General features: G+C 41.2%; 1 protein-coding gene across 12 annotated transcripts in view; it reads right to left on the bottom strand.

Annotated features, from left to right (window-relative positions):
- Positions 1 to 12,312, bottom strand: part of FRY (FRY microtubule binding protein) — a 340,234-nt gene that overhangs the window by 34,814 nt on the left and 293,108 nt on the right. For all 12 annotated transcript variants that reach the window (XM_042948349.1, XM_042947801.1, XM_042947961.1 and 9 more), the window contains 3 exons: positions 11,383 to 11,544; positions 8,636 to 8,710; positions 6,127 to 6,297 (listed from right to left, as the gene is read on the bottom strand). In XM_042948349.1, coding sequence (XP_042804283.1) covers positions 6,127 to 6,297; positions 8,636 to 8,710; positions 11,383 to 11,544 — 408 coding nt within the window. The remainder of the gene's footprint in view (positions 1 to 6,126; positions 6,298 to 8,635; positions 8,711 to 11,382; positions 11,545 to 12,312) is intronic.

Below are 12,312 nucleotides of genomic sequence, written 5' to 3'. Positions count from 1 at the left end.
CACCTAGATGCGTATTAACTCGCAGGGAGAAGCACTGCACGCTTCTCCATGGCGTGGCGGGTAGTATTATATTTTTTAAACTGTGACTTTGGTAAACCCTATAATGATCTGTGTTTCCAAAGAGCTGTAAGAAAGAGACCATTAATATTAAAACAATCTCCAAAGAGGTGTGCCCCCCTCCCCGGCCCGTTTAGTACTATTTTCAGAAGGAGAAAAAGTAGGAGCTATGCTGTAGCACATTCCACATCCCTTGGGTATTAAGTAGAAGAGCATTCATTAGGTAAACATTCCAGCCTGTTCCTGCTACAGCGGTTTTTGCAGATCAAATGCGAGTTAAAAGAACATCTGAGAGCAGCTGGGCGAAGTCTGACGGATCATGCACTACGCAGAGGCCAGAGCAGTGTGGCTTGACTTTTGCTTTAGGCTCATCTTTAAGTAATTGTCCCAACGTGGAAATGAGTTGCTTTCCTGAAATGACTGACTTGGTCCCAAGCACTATCGCTGACTTGTACCTTTTAATTTACTGACAACCGTGCTAAGTGGCAATCCAAGTGTTCAAGCTTCTAATTGTATCTCAGACTTGCTCTGCTAACCGTCTGATATTAAGTATCTTTGTCCACACAAAATCTTTTCGTAGAAAGGAACTGGGGTTTTATTTTTCTCTGTGTTAAAACAGGAATAAAGCAAGGGAAATAGTACACAGCCCCCTGATAAGCGAGTTTTAACCTACACGAACAGGGAATCTAAACAAAATCTAGCCCAGAATCCTTTCATTTATTGGCCATGTGAAACACTGTCTGATGGGTCACTGAAATAAAACAACTTTTTCCGGTGAGAGCTCAGTGACTAGCGTAACCGTATAATATGAGAGAGGCAAATCACTGTTAAAATTAGGATCATTAAATTTACTAATCATCTTCCTCTGGTTTAAGGATCTATTTCTCCTGGATCTGAATGAAGCACACCTTGCCATTCTCATAGATCTCTCACAGAACAGACACTTAGCTTTTCCAAAGTCTGTTTTGGCTATTCATGGTGGAAGGCAACAGGTAATGATCCTGAGCACATTCTGGATATGATACAGAAATCATTATCATTATTGATCCCCATGCGTGATGTTTATGATTGTTCTTAGGACCGTCTGATTATAAGAAGGAGACGTTGAATATGATTTCCATGTCCTGTACCTATATCTGCTGTCTTATCTGTATCTATACCTTTATCTGTATCTGCTGTGATAAACTGTCACCAAATAATTTTTTTTTTCCTAGTGGAAAAGGTTAACTGTTGTGCTGGGATTTTAAAATAGCTGTTTCGGTGAAAAAATGAAATAAAAAATGTGGAGAGGCAAGAATACGGGAGAGAAAAAGAAATCGCAATGTGTGAAGAAGTTAAAAAGATTGGAAGAATAAGAGTACAGAGAAAAAAGACTGTGCAGATTACTGGGAGAAATACACAAAATATGAATAGAAAACATAAATCCTAGCACCGATTCTTGTGCATCCAATCAGTGGATCGGCTGGATGAACTATCTTAGGTGACAATTCTGGAAGTCTCCGACACTGAGCCCGAGACAGAACCATGAGCTTGCAGAGAAACATGGATGCCCAGGGGCAGGGAATGCTACACCGGGCAAGGATGATGGCTCCTACTGATATAACTGCACTTCTGGTGAAGACCCGGCTGGACCAGGCATGAGAAGCAGGGTTGTAAGGGAAGGCGTCTGTCGCAGGAAGAATAGTGGGATGTCTTTCTGGAGGATACGATAGCTCTCCATTAGAGGGAACGGTGTTGAAACTGTTACCGTGGTGGAGGCTGAAGAACTGAGATACAAGAGTGCTATTATCTAGCTCAAGTGTGTGTGGTGATTAAAAGTCAACCCACAAGGTCAAAACAGTGTCTTACTGATTATGTCAGATTTTTCTATGTGGGAGAAAATTTAAGAGATGGCTAATTATTCAAGACAATCTGCGTATGTCAGCTATCAAACTTAACCACTCAGGATTTGTACTGAGGTAAGTACTAGTGACTGAACATTCTAGAAATGTTGGAAACACTATTCTTTGAAATAATTTTTTTTCCACACTAGAACTCTGTCAGGTAAGAATTATTGGTGAAGGGACGTAAGTGCACTGTGGTCAAAATATATTTGCCCAGATATGCCTACTCAGAGTAAGTCTGACATGGCAATGGATAGTAGGGTGATCACAAGTCAGTACGCCCAGGACGGTCCTGGCTTATGCCCGTTTCCTGGGTGCCATTATTATTAGGACCCCCTTTTGAGAAATGGTTCTCATCTGGATGAAACTTTATACAGCTGCCATACAAAGACAGCTCCTAATTCCTGGAAAATAAGCAGATCTGCTTGGAAGTGTTCGTGGTATACTGTTGGATGCCGCTTGTTGACTTCACCTTTAATTAGAGAAGGTAACAACACAACGAATTCCGTTGTGCGGCTGCCTTCTCAGGCATTATAAGATTTCCATGGGTCCTATTTAAACCTCACTTTCTCTCAAGAGATATAATTATGCAACTTCCAGACTAGATTTTAAAATTGTCTTGTATTTATAGTTTGGAAACTATTCCCATCCTGGAGCCACAAAGAAAAACACTTTTTGTCTCACTCACACCTCAATGTAAATATGCGCGCAGATAGGCATACATACGCTAGAAGGGAGGAAGAAAAGCAATTATGTTGTTATAAATCTGCGACGATGCAAAACATCTACTTAGCGGATCTGAATTAAACATAGCATCATCTTACCTGCAGTTCCTTCGTAGCGGATTGAATGGACAGAAAAACAAATAAGAGGTCTATTTAAAACGATAATATTAAAGATACTCAAGTGCATTTATCTTAGTTTTAACACAACAGCAACAAACAGTGCCAACGATATATACTTCATTTGATGCAACTTAAAAAAAAAAAAAAGGTAAAGATATACAAACCCCCAAAGAGAGAAATCAGTACCAAGCACCAGCAATTCCAATCCTCTTAGGGGCGGATGATGTATCTGGGGTAACAAATCATAAATACGATTTCTGAAATAGCTTGTCACTTCAGTGACTGACACCTTGTGCTCCTCAACGCCCTTTTTTTGGTGGGGGGCGGGGGGATGCTTCAATTTTTCTTTGTGAGCAAATTGTTCAGTGTTGTGGGGAAATGAATGAGGCTCATCAACTGGGAGAAAAAAAGGCGGCATCACCTGATCCATCTCACGAGGCTAGTGTCTGTCATCCTGGTGTGTTCACTGTTAATGAGCAATTAATAGCAAGGACACGGCACCTTCTAAAGATTCTCAGAATTTCAAAGGCAAACCGTTACAGATAGGAGTCAGTAAATTCTGAGACTATTTAATGAAAAGGGACAGATCTAAAAAAAGTTTTTTTTCTTTTCTGATCATTGTGTTTTGCTCTAGATGCCAGATATGCTTGGCTTTCTCAGATGAGGATATGCTGGAATTATTCACCAATGACAGTACAAAGGAATGCCTACTATGTGCCTGACACTGTGCTAGAAGCTTTCCAGAGGTTCTTACCTAATCCTCACATCAACTCGGCAGGCTATTATCATACCCACTTAATAGCTGAGGAAGCCAAGAGCTAAGTCAGGGGCAGAGGTGAAATTCAAAGTTGGACTTGCCTGACCCTAAAGCTCGAGCATTTTTACTGTACTACCCTGTATGCTTGCTAGAATCCCTTATTATAATCTTATTGAGAAGTAGCAAAATATTCTCAGATGGTTTATTTTATTTGGATGAAATACATACTTTCACACTCTTAAGTTTCTTTCTTTCTTTCTTTTTTTTTTTAAGTTTTATTTATTTATTTTGAGAGAAAGAGTGTGCGAGTGGGAGAGGAGAAGAGAGAGAATCCCAAGCAGGCTCCACACTCAGCATGGAGCCCAAGGCGGGGCTTGAGCTCATGAATGGTGAGATCATGATCTGAGCCCAAATCAAGAGTCGGACGCTTAACTGACTGAGCCACCCACACACCCCCACGTTCTCAAGTTTCTTATAAAATCTTAATTATATAAGAGAAAATGATCACTATGATTTTGTAGTTCTTGTTTGCTAGAATAACAGAATACTAGAAGTCAGATGTAGCATTCATTATTAACTATCCCCCAAAGCATTAGTATAATATTTATTTTCAAGTGAGTGGCACCTCATATTTTCCTTCCTTTATTTTGACAGAAATTAAATTTGTTCAGAAACCGTGTCTGATTCTTCCACTTGACGTTACTCTTGCCAGGTCACGTCCCATAAGACATTTTTTTTTTTTTTTTAATTTTGGCTGAGACTAGAAAATGATGCCTCTCTTGCTTCATCAAAATTTCCCTCCTTACTTTAACTTCCAGAGTGAAGAGGGTGCCTAAGCGTGAATTCTAGGCCAAGAACAAAAATTAGGTCACCGGTCCAGATCAGGGAGCTCATCTTCGGACATCCCATATAGCTTTGGCTCAGAGATGTTTTGAAAGTATTCTAAACAGTTGTATTTTGGCTTAGACTTTTTAAAACAATCCTCACCACATTTAGTGATTGATTTCTTTATCACTTATTTATTAAAAAAATTTTTTTAATGTTTATTTTTGAGAGAGATAGAGACACAGAATATGAGCAGGGGAGGGGCAGAGAGAGAGAGAGAGAGACACACACACACAGAATCTGAAGCAGATTCCAGGCTCTAAGCTGTCAGCACAGAGCCTGATGCAGGGCTTGAACTCACGAGCTGTGAGATCATGACCTGAGCCGAAGTTGGACTTAGCTTAGCTGACTGAGCCACCCAGGCGCCCCTCTTTATCACTTATTAAGGTTAACAGTAGAAAAACTCTGCAGTACTTTTTAGTGGTTCTAGGATAATTCAAGGTGAAAAGCTGACACTTATTTTAAAGGTGTTTTACAGCTAGCGTCTTTATATTCTTTAATGACTGGGTAGGCTAAACTTGGTTTCTACAGAAAGAAGAGGTAGAGAAAACATTCTTCATCCTGGGGACAGAATTCTCCCCAGACATCCAGGGTAGGCCTTGGCCAGGAGGAACAAAAGTGGAGAGCTCCTTGGCCTTACCTCAACATAAGAGGATTGGTCCACAGTCCCATCCTTTTAGGGAAGGTAGGCAGCTACCGGAAGTACCGTTTCCACAAGTTTCTAGTTGAGTCAGGAGATGCATACCAGTCACGGGATAGGTTAAACTTTGAATTCGGGCCTCCATTTTAACTGTAAGACTGGCAGAAAGCCCTTTCTTTGTCTGGGAAAGACAGTGCATTTAGCTGAATGTGAGCCTCAGGATGTGAAGTAACACCAGGAGCTGGCTCCTTATCAGGCATTTTTAGGTACGCCAGTCTCCCTTTTGGTCAGTTTTGTTTTCCTCCATGAGGCAGAGACTTTCCCCAGCTGGAACGTGCCTCTAAGCTACTGAGACGAGAGGGTCACAATGATGCCCCTCCTTCCAATCCCAGTTTTCAAACACATGATTCATAACTGAAAGCATCCTATCACCGTAATTATCATTCAAATCCACAAATCTGCATTGGCCGGTTGAGACATGAATTCAGCGGCTGCAGGTGTCGGGGACACGAGCTAGCAGCCTAGAGCAGAGCAAAGAGCTCTCGTGTGCACCATATCCTGTTTCAAGTCGTGATTTCATCAAACAGCACAACAATGCTGGAGCCCCGAGGCTCCCTTCTCAGGTCGGAGCAGGCAAGCTTTGAACTAACTGAATCAGAGTAATTTCACTTTTAAAATAATTAGACTCTTAGCAAGTTTTGCCCAGGTACCAGTGAACAGGCTCAGAACCTGAATGTGTTTGTGATTTTTTTTTTTTTTTTCTTTTAAAGTTCACCTTTGGACCGCACACACACAGTCTTTGTGTGGTCATTAAACGTCAGATCCCTGCCATTTAGAAAGAACTTGGCAGCTTAAATGCTGTGGACTCAGACAGGAAGGGTGTGGTAACTTCTGCCAAAGTTAAGCTGCTGTCCTTTGGATAAGTTGATTGAAAACAAAGTTTACGGCCTCCCGATTAAAGAGTCTGTTATAAAACCTGATCGGTTAGCAGGTAAAAAGAACCTTTTCGTTAGTCAAGGCAAGGCTGAGGGGGGTATTTTTACAGAGAATATACGGTACCTCTCCATCCTCCAGCTCCACATCCAGGAAATCGAAGTCCCTAAAGACTCTAAACTGCTGCTCGCTGTTTGTGTCATCCATGTTCTCCTGTTCCCGGGCGCCGTCCTCGGAAGACACCAAGCTCGTCTGGTGCTCCAGAAGGTCCAGGTCCCCACACGATGAAAAAATCACCTACGAATCGCAAGAGTCCTCTCCTGAGAGACGGTTCTCCCTTCGGTTGTTTGTGCTATAAAAACTGCGACTGGCTCTTCGTGGCCATCTATTTCGAGTACACACCTAATTCCTTAAGTGGGTATTTTTAGAACGTTCTTTTAGTATTTATGTTGGACAGGTGCCTTCACATTAAACTCATTGCAAAGACGCAAGTTCACACAGGAGGAGAAGGTTCGAGTCACGATGCTGCTTCTTAATGAAGACTGGATCCCATCGGAGCGTCTGTGTGTGTGTGTGTGTGTGTGACAACTGAGTGTATATTCACAGACAAACTAGAGCAGCCAAGAAATTTTCCACTGTTTCTGAACTGAGGTCGGAAATTGTACACATGCACATACACTTCACGTGCATATTATCACATAATATTTTAAGGACTACTGATACAAAGATACGTTATTATAGAATGGCCTGTGAGTACAAAGCATTTAACCCTTTCAGAGATAAACCAGGAACCAATAAAGAATAAGACACAGAGGACAAATACTACAGTCCTTGCTCATTTGAATTACAGACGAGTATGTGAGCAGCCATGCTCGTAATTTCTACCTAAATTCCCTTCCTGTTGGTATAAACGGAACAAAACTTTTTTTTTTTTCCTATTAAGACCTCTTGAATGTTAATAATCTTAGAACCATCTTCTGTGTTTAGTTTTTTTCCCACTGGGACATTTTAGTAGAACTTTGTAGAAATAAACTGTAAGTGGACCTCAATGTTTTGCTATCCAGTCTCTCCCGAACATAGATTGATATTAAATAAAAGTGAACGGTATGATTTTTTTTAGCCATCATAATGTCTATCTAGTCTTCCTTGAGAAGCAGGCAAATCGTTTGTATTTATTTAATATAACAAGTGCCTCTGAAAAGTAAAAAGAATGAATGGATTTGAAATGTCCCCCTTTCCTCCAGTGTTTAAGAACAGTCCTGTGACTTGCACCATGTTCTCACGCAATGGCCCGCGACACACAGTTTGCTCAGGGATTGCAAGTGGGTCTATGAGAGAAATAGCACTGAAGGCCAGGCAACTAGCTCGTGAGAGACGCGGCTAGAATGCAGGCTTCCTCAGTTGAAGGCTCTTCTTCCCAGTTAGCACTGCCTCTCTGACCGACCGGTAACATACTCTGGGTAAACATTTCTAGCACGGAAGCAAGCAGTTGAGATCTGAGGAGGACGTGCCAGCCAGAACGGCAATAGGAGACGGTCCTCGCTGGAGGGCCGCCCCGCAGAGGGAAAGGGCGCTTGTCACTCTCTCTCCGCCCACCCTGCCACTGTCACCTCGTCCCCTCTGCCCTCAGTAAGGTCGCAGGAGCAGCAACAAACCCACTGATCTACTGATCATAAGCTGAGCTTAGCTGCTGGCTGGCAGGGGCACGTTCCGGACGGTAAGAAACACCGATCTGCACTTTAGCAAGTATTTACGAGCCTCTAACATTTCACCTGCTCGTGAACTACGTTAATAGATACATTTTGAGATTTCAGAGACAGCTCCCCTGAGCAATTGTTTGCTAATTCTTACTTCACTTGGGAAATTAGTTAGCTATTTATTTTTTACTAATAACAAAGAGGTTGAGATACCCGGGTGAAACCAGACCCTGAGATCTTTATTGCTTTTGCTACGACAGTCTCACAGACAACCTGAATTAGCTAAATTTTATAAAAGCTAAATTTTATATTAGCTAAGTTCTAATACTGTGATTATTCATTTATTCCAAAGCGCAATGGCATGTTATTGTTTTAACTGTAACATCAGTGGATGTATGTAAGAGAAAAAAACTATAATGATATATCATTATTTTGATCCCTATTCTGCATGAGTCAAATAATGACATCATAGGAAGGGGTGTGCATACGCAGAGTAAAATTATACCCCAAAAGAATGTATATTAAATATGGTGCAGGAGATAGTCATATATATATATATTTTTTTATTTTTATATTTTATTATATGTAATAAATAATTATATAATTATATATTTTATTTATATTTAATTAATATACATATACATATTAATGTAGTCTGGGCATATTTATAACAAAATCCAAAGAATTTTAAAAAATGAAAGGAACAGTGCTATTTATAGACCAACTAGAGCAAATAGCTAACAAAATCATTCACTGTTTCTGAACTAAGTGAGATTAAAAATCTTAGTGTGGAAAGAAGTAGCCTATGAGTATGATCTAGTATGGGTATGATGGTGGATATCATACCTGTAATTCATAGAGGACTTCTCTAAAGGTAAAAAGATCAAAGGTAAAAATGATATGGTACCAACATGAATGTGATATATGATGGAACTTACTGATGGATTTTTGCTTAATCCTACTTCTTGGCCACACAGAGAAAGGACGTGCACCAACTTCTCTTTTGTCCTCTTCTGGAAAAGAGACACACAAACACATTTTAATCATGGAGTTCTGTGATCGAACCTGTTTCCATACTATAGCTATTAGCCACAAAGGGCTATGGTCCCTGAAATGTGGTGGGAATTGAGATGTAAAACACACAAAGACTTGGTATGAAAAAAGAGAATGCAAAATATCTCATTAATATTGCAAACTATTGGTTGCATATTGAAGTAATAATGTTTGAGATATATTAGGCTAACTAAAACATGTTATTAAAATTGATTTTACCTATTTCTTTTTACTTTTTTAAAAAAGGCAACTTTTACAAAGTTTAAAAACAAGACACACACTATGTTCCTACTTGACAGTGCTGATCTACGTTTTCCTGAGGGAGGGGTGTGAAACTCAGCAGATATTCGTGACTCCCCTTGATAATCTTTTCTTGTCTGTTACAACTTCCAGCATTAGCAAGGCTTTCCTTTCACCTAAATTAAATCTATTATGTTCTAGCACACATTTATTTTCCTCAAATGGGAGAATAACTTTACTTTCTGCAGCATTAAAGAATTCAATTATCTGTAAGCCATATTAAGTCTTTCTCAATTTATTCTCCCTAAAGTTAAACAGATTCAATTCCTTTTGCTTTTCTTCATGAGCCTTATTTTTCAGCCACTTAAGCACGGAGATTCTTCCATAAACCATCACATTTTCCAATGACATAGATGAACTAGGTCTCGGGATAATTGGAGAGTTGAGAATGAAAAGGAAGAGTAAGCCAGAGCCTAAAAAATGTTAATTACTTCAGAGATGCTCTTAAAGCAATCTTTCTGACCCTGTAAAATGATTTTTCCCCTTTAATCTGATCTAAGTTAACGTGGAGACTGCTAGGAGGCCAACAGTGCTCATAGCTTTTCTTTCTTAATGGGATTTGGCTCACTGCATTCTTCTTTCCACATTATAGAAGGGACACCCAATACAGTATTTTATCAAGGCCAAAGACAGGAAGACCTTAATGTTGGAGAATGGCAAGAGATTTGCTAAAATATTTCCCTAAGTTTTAGTGGGCATCTTACATTCGGGGAAGGAATCCATACAGAGGAACATGGGTGTTGGGATGTCTATTTTTCTTCTCTTTTCCAAATCCCTAAGAATGCATCGTAGGCTCTCTTACTCAACAGCTCAGTGAACCCTTACTGAGAACCAGCCATGTTCCAGCAGGCCCCATGCTATATATTCCACTCCTCCAACCCTGGAGGGTGAAGGCGAGTCCTGCACGTGTGCAAAGTGTTCTCTGCTCAGCGCCCACCCATTTGGCCTTCTTCCAGTAATACGGTCCCTCTTTTTATCGCAGAAACAGCTCCTCTCCCACTAAGTGGGGCTTTGCCTCCCTCACACGTGCAGCAAGAGTCCTTCTAGAATTGCTTCAGATGTTGGGAAGGGAATGCCTTTGACCTGAAATCATCGGAGCCAAAGACCATATAAATCTGGAGCTGCTCAAAGTTTTTGGTGCTTCATAAGAGAAGAGTCTGCCTCAGAATGAAATCACCGGAGACGAAAGGAGGGCCAAGACTGGGAAGGGAAGGCGAGGACAGTGAGAAGGGGAGAGGGAGTCTAAGGACCCAGTTCCTCATTTTGTGTACTAGAATCCAGCTGTGCTTGAAGCCAAGCCATGAGAGTTAATAAATTCCTTTTCCACTTAAGGTGATTAATGTCACCAAAGAGGTCTGAATAATGCAGAGGTTTTACTCGATGGCAAGCCTGATGACATTAATGCAGTTGCCCATTGAGCAAATACGGTCTTAGGCTGTACTGAGAGAGAGATCTACAGACAGAGAACTACAGAGAGATCCAGCGGCCGGTTCTGCTCCACATAGCTCAGACTGTCCATGGAGACCACTGGAGTGCATGCTTAGGGGACAGCAGTCAGAACGGCGACTGGAATGCAAAGTGTTTGCACCTTTTAGAGAAAGTACAGGCCTCCCCAGTATTCATTCACAGAGCAGCAGGAAATCTGACTACTTTCCACCCTCTTTTTCCTTTCTGATTCCTTAGCTTCACTCACTAGTCCCTTCCCTCCCCCTTCCCGTCTCCATCAAGGTAAGAATTTAGATCATTTTACTGGTCTAAAAAGCAGTGTGGGTAGATTCCCGTGGTTCATCGCTTACCTATCTACCTCCCAAACCAAGGGCACACTGTACACACTGTATGTTAGCCAATTTGACAATAAATTATATTAAAAAAAAAAAAACCTTCAAACAATAAAATAAAAAGCAGTGTGGCTTGAGGAAGCAACCGGAAGGGCAGATTCTGCATTCTTATGAAGCCCTATTGTATAGAACTGGTTGGGAGAACTAAGGATATAGTCTTTGGAGAAAAGAGAACTCACTGGAATGAGTGGTAGAGGGGAGAGGGTTTCTTTATCTCTCTGAAGGTGAGAGATCACATTTCATTTCCTAAGTCTAAAGAGAGCTAGGACCAATGGGTAGCAGCGGCAAATGTCAGACTTCAACTCAATGAAATGAGCTTTTCCAAGATAAGACAGGGTCCCTTGGGGTGCCACGGGATACTCATCACTGAAGTGTTGATGCCTACGTGGGCAATGCCAGGATGGTGATGGAGGAACCCGGGATCACATGGGCAGTTGGGCTCGAGAGGTCTCCCTGAGCTCTCTCTTCCAATCCCAGGGACTAGGATTCTATACCTGAGAATACTGGGGCCTTTTCCAGCTAACAGGAACAAGGACATTGGAGTTGGAGCCTGATGAGGTAGAGGATGTGCTCCTGGTGACGGCCATCGCCCTGGGCTTCCCATCGCGCCCAGAGGCATTCTGCAGCTCATCGTATCGCCTCCCGATGATTGGTGTCTTGACAGAAAAGAATACAAAATCTCACTCTTCTATCTGTTCAATAGTTCTGTGGAATATGGGATCGCTCCACCCAGCAGCAACCAAACATTGCCTATTTGATTAAACCTTAGAGAAGTTCAGTGTTACAAGTAGGCTCATTTTCCTGATGTTCAAATACACATTCTGATTTTTTTTAAGTTTATTTATATTGAGAGAGAGAGAGAGAGAAAGAAAGAAAGAGTGAGCACAGGAGGGGTAGGGAGAGAGGGAGACAGAGAGAATCCCAAGCAGGCTCCACACTATCAGCACAGAGCCTGATGTGGGGCTCGATTTCGTGAACCATGAAATCATGACCGGAGTTGAAATCAAGAGTCAGATGCTTAACCGACTGAGCCACCAGGTGCCCCACGTTCAAATATACATTCTAAATCATTTTACATCGTTAACATTTTCCCACCCTCTTTAGCAGCTGAAGACAAATCCAATTGCTTGTTCTTAAACCACTGGTAAAGATCAGAAGCAAAACATTCAGGAAAGCAAATAGTTTTCAGATTAAGCTTAAAAGAATTTCTTATCATTCTAACAAGAGGCCAAAATTCCTTCCCGTCTTCCCAACCTTTGGTCACCAATCTCTATATACTCTCAGTTATTTAAAATCTACTTAGAGTGATTGTATCTTTTCAGTTATTTAAATGAATGAGTTCAGGGCAGGTACTTGGGCAACGCTTTGGAAATTTCACTTCCTGAGAGTTCATTTCACACACGGCCAGGTGGCAGCTGGGTAGG

Source organism: Panthera leo, chromosome A1, assembly GCF_018350215.1.
Source record: "Panthera leo isolate Ple1 chromosome A1, P.leo_Ple1_pat1.1, whole genome shotgun sequence".
Taxonomy (NCBI): Eukaryota; Metazoa; Chordata; class Mammalia; order Carnivora; family Felidae; genus Panthera; species Panthera leo.
Note: the sequence above shows the minus strand (reverse complement) of the source record. Positions and strands in the feature narration are given on the sequence as shown.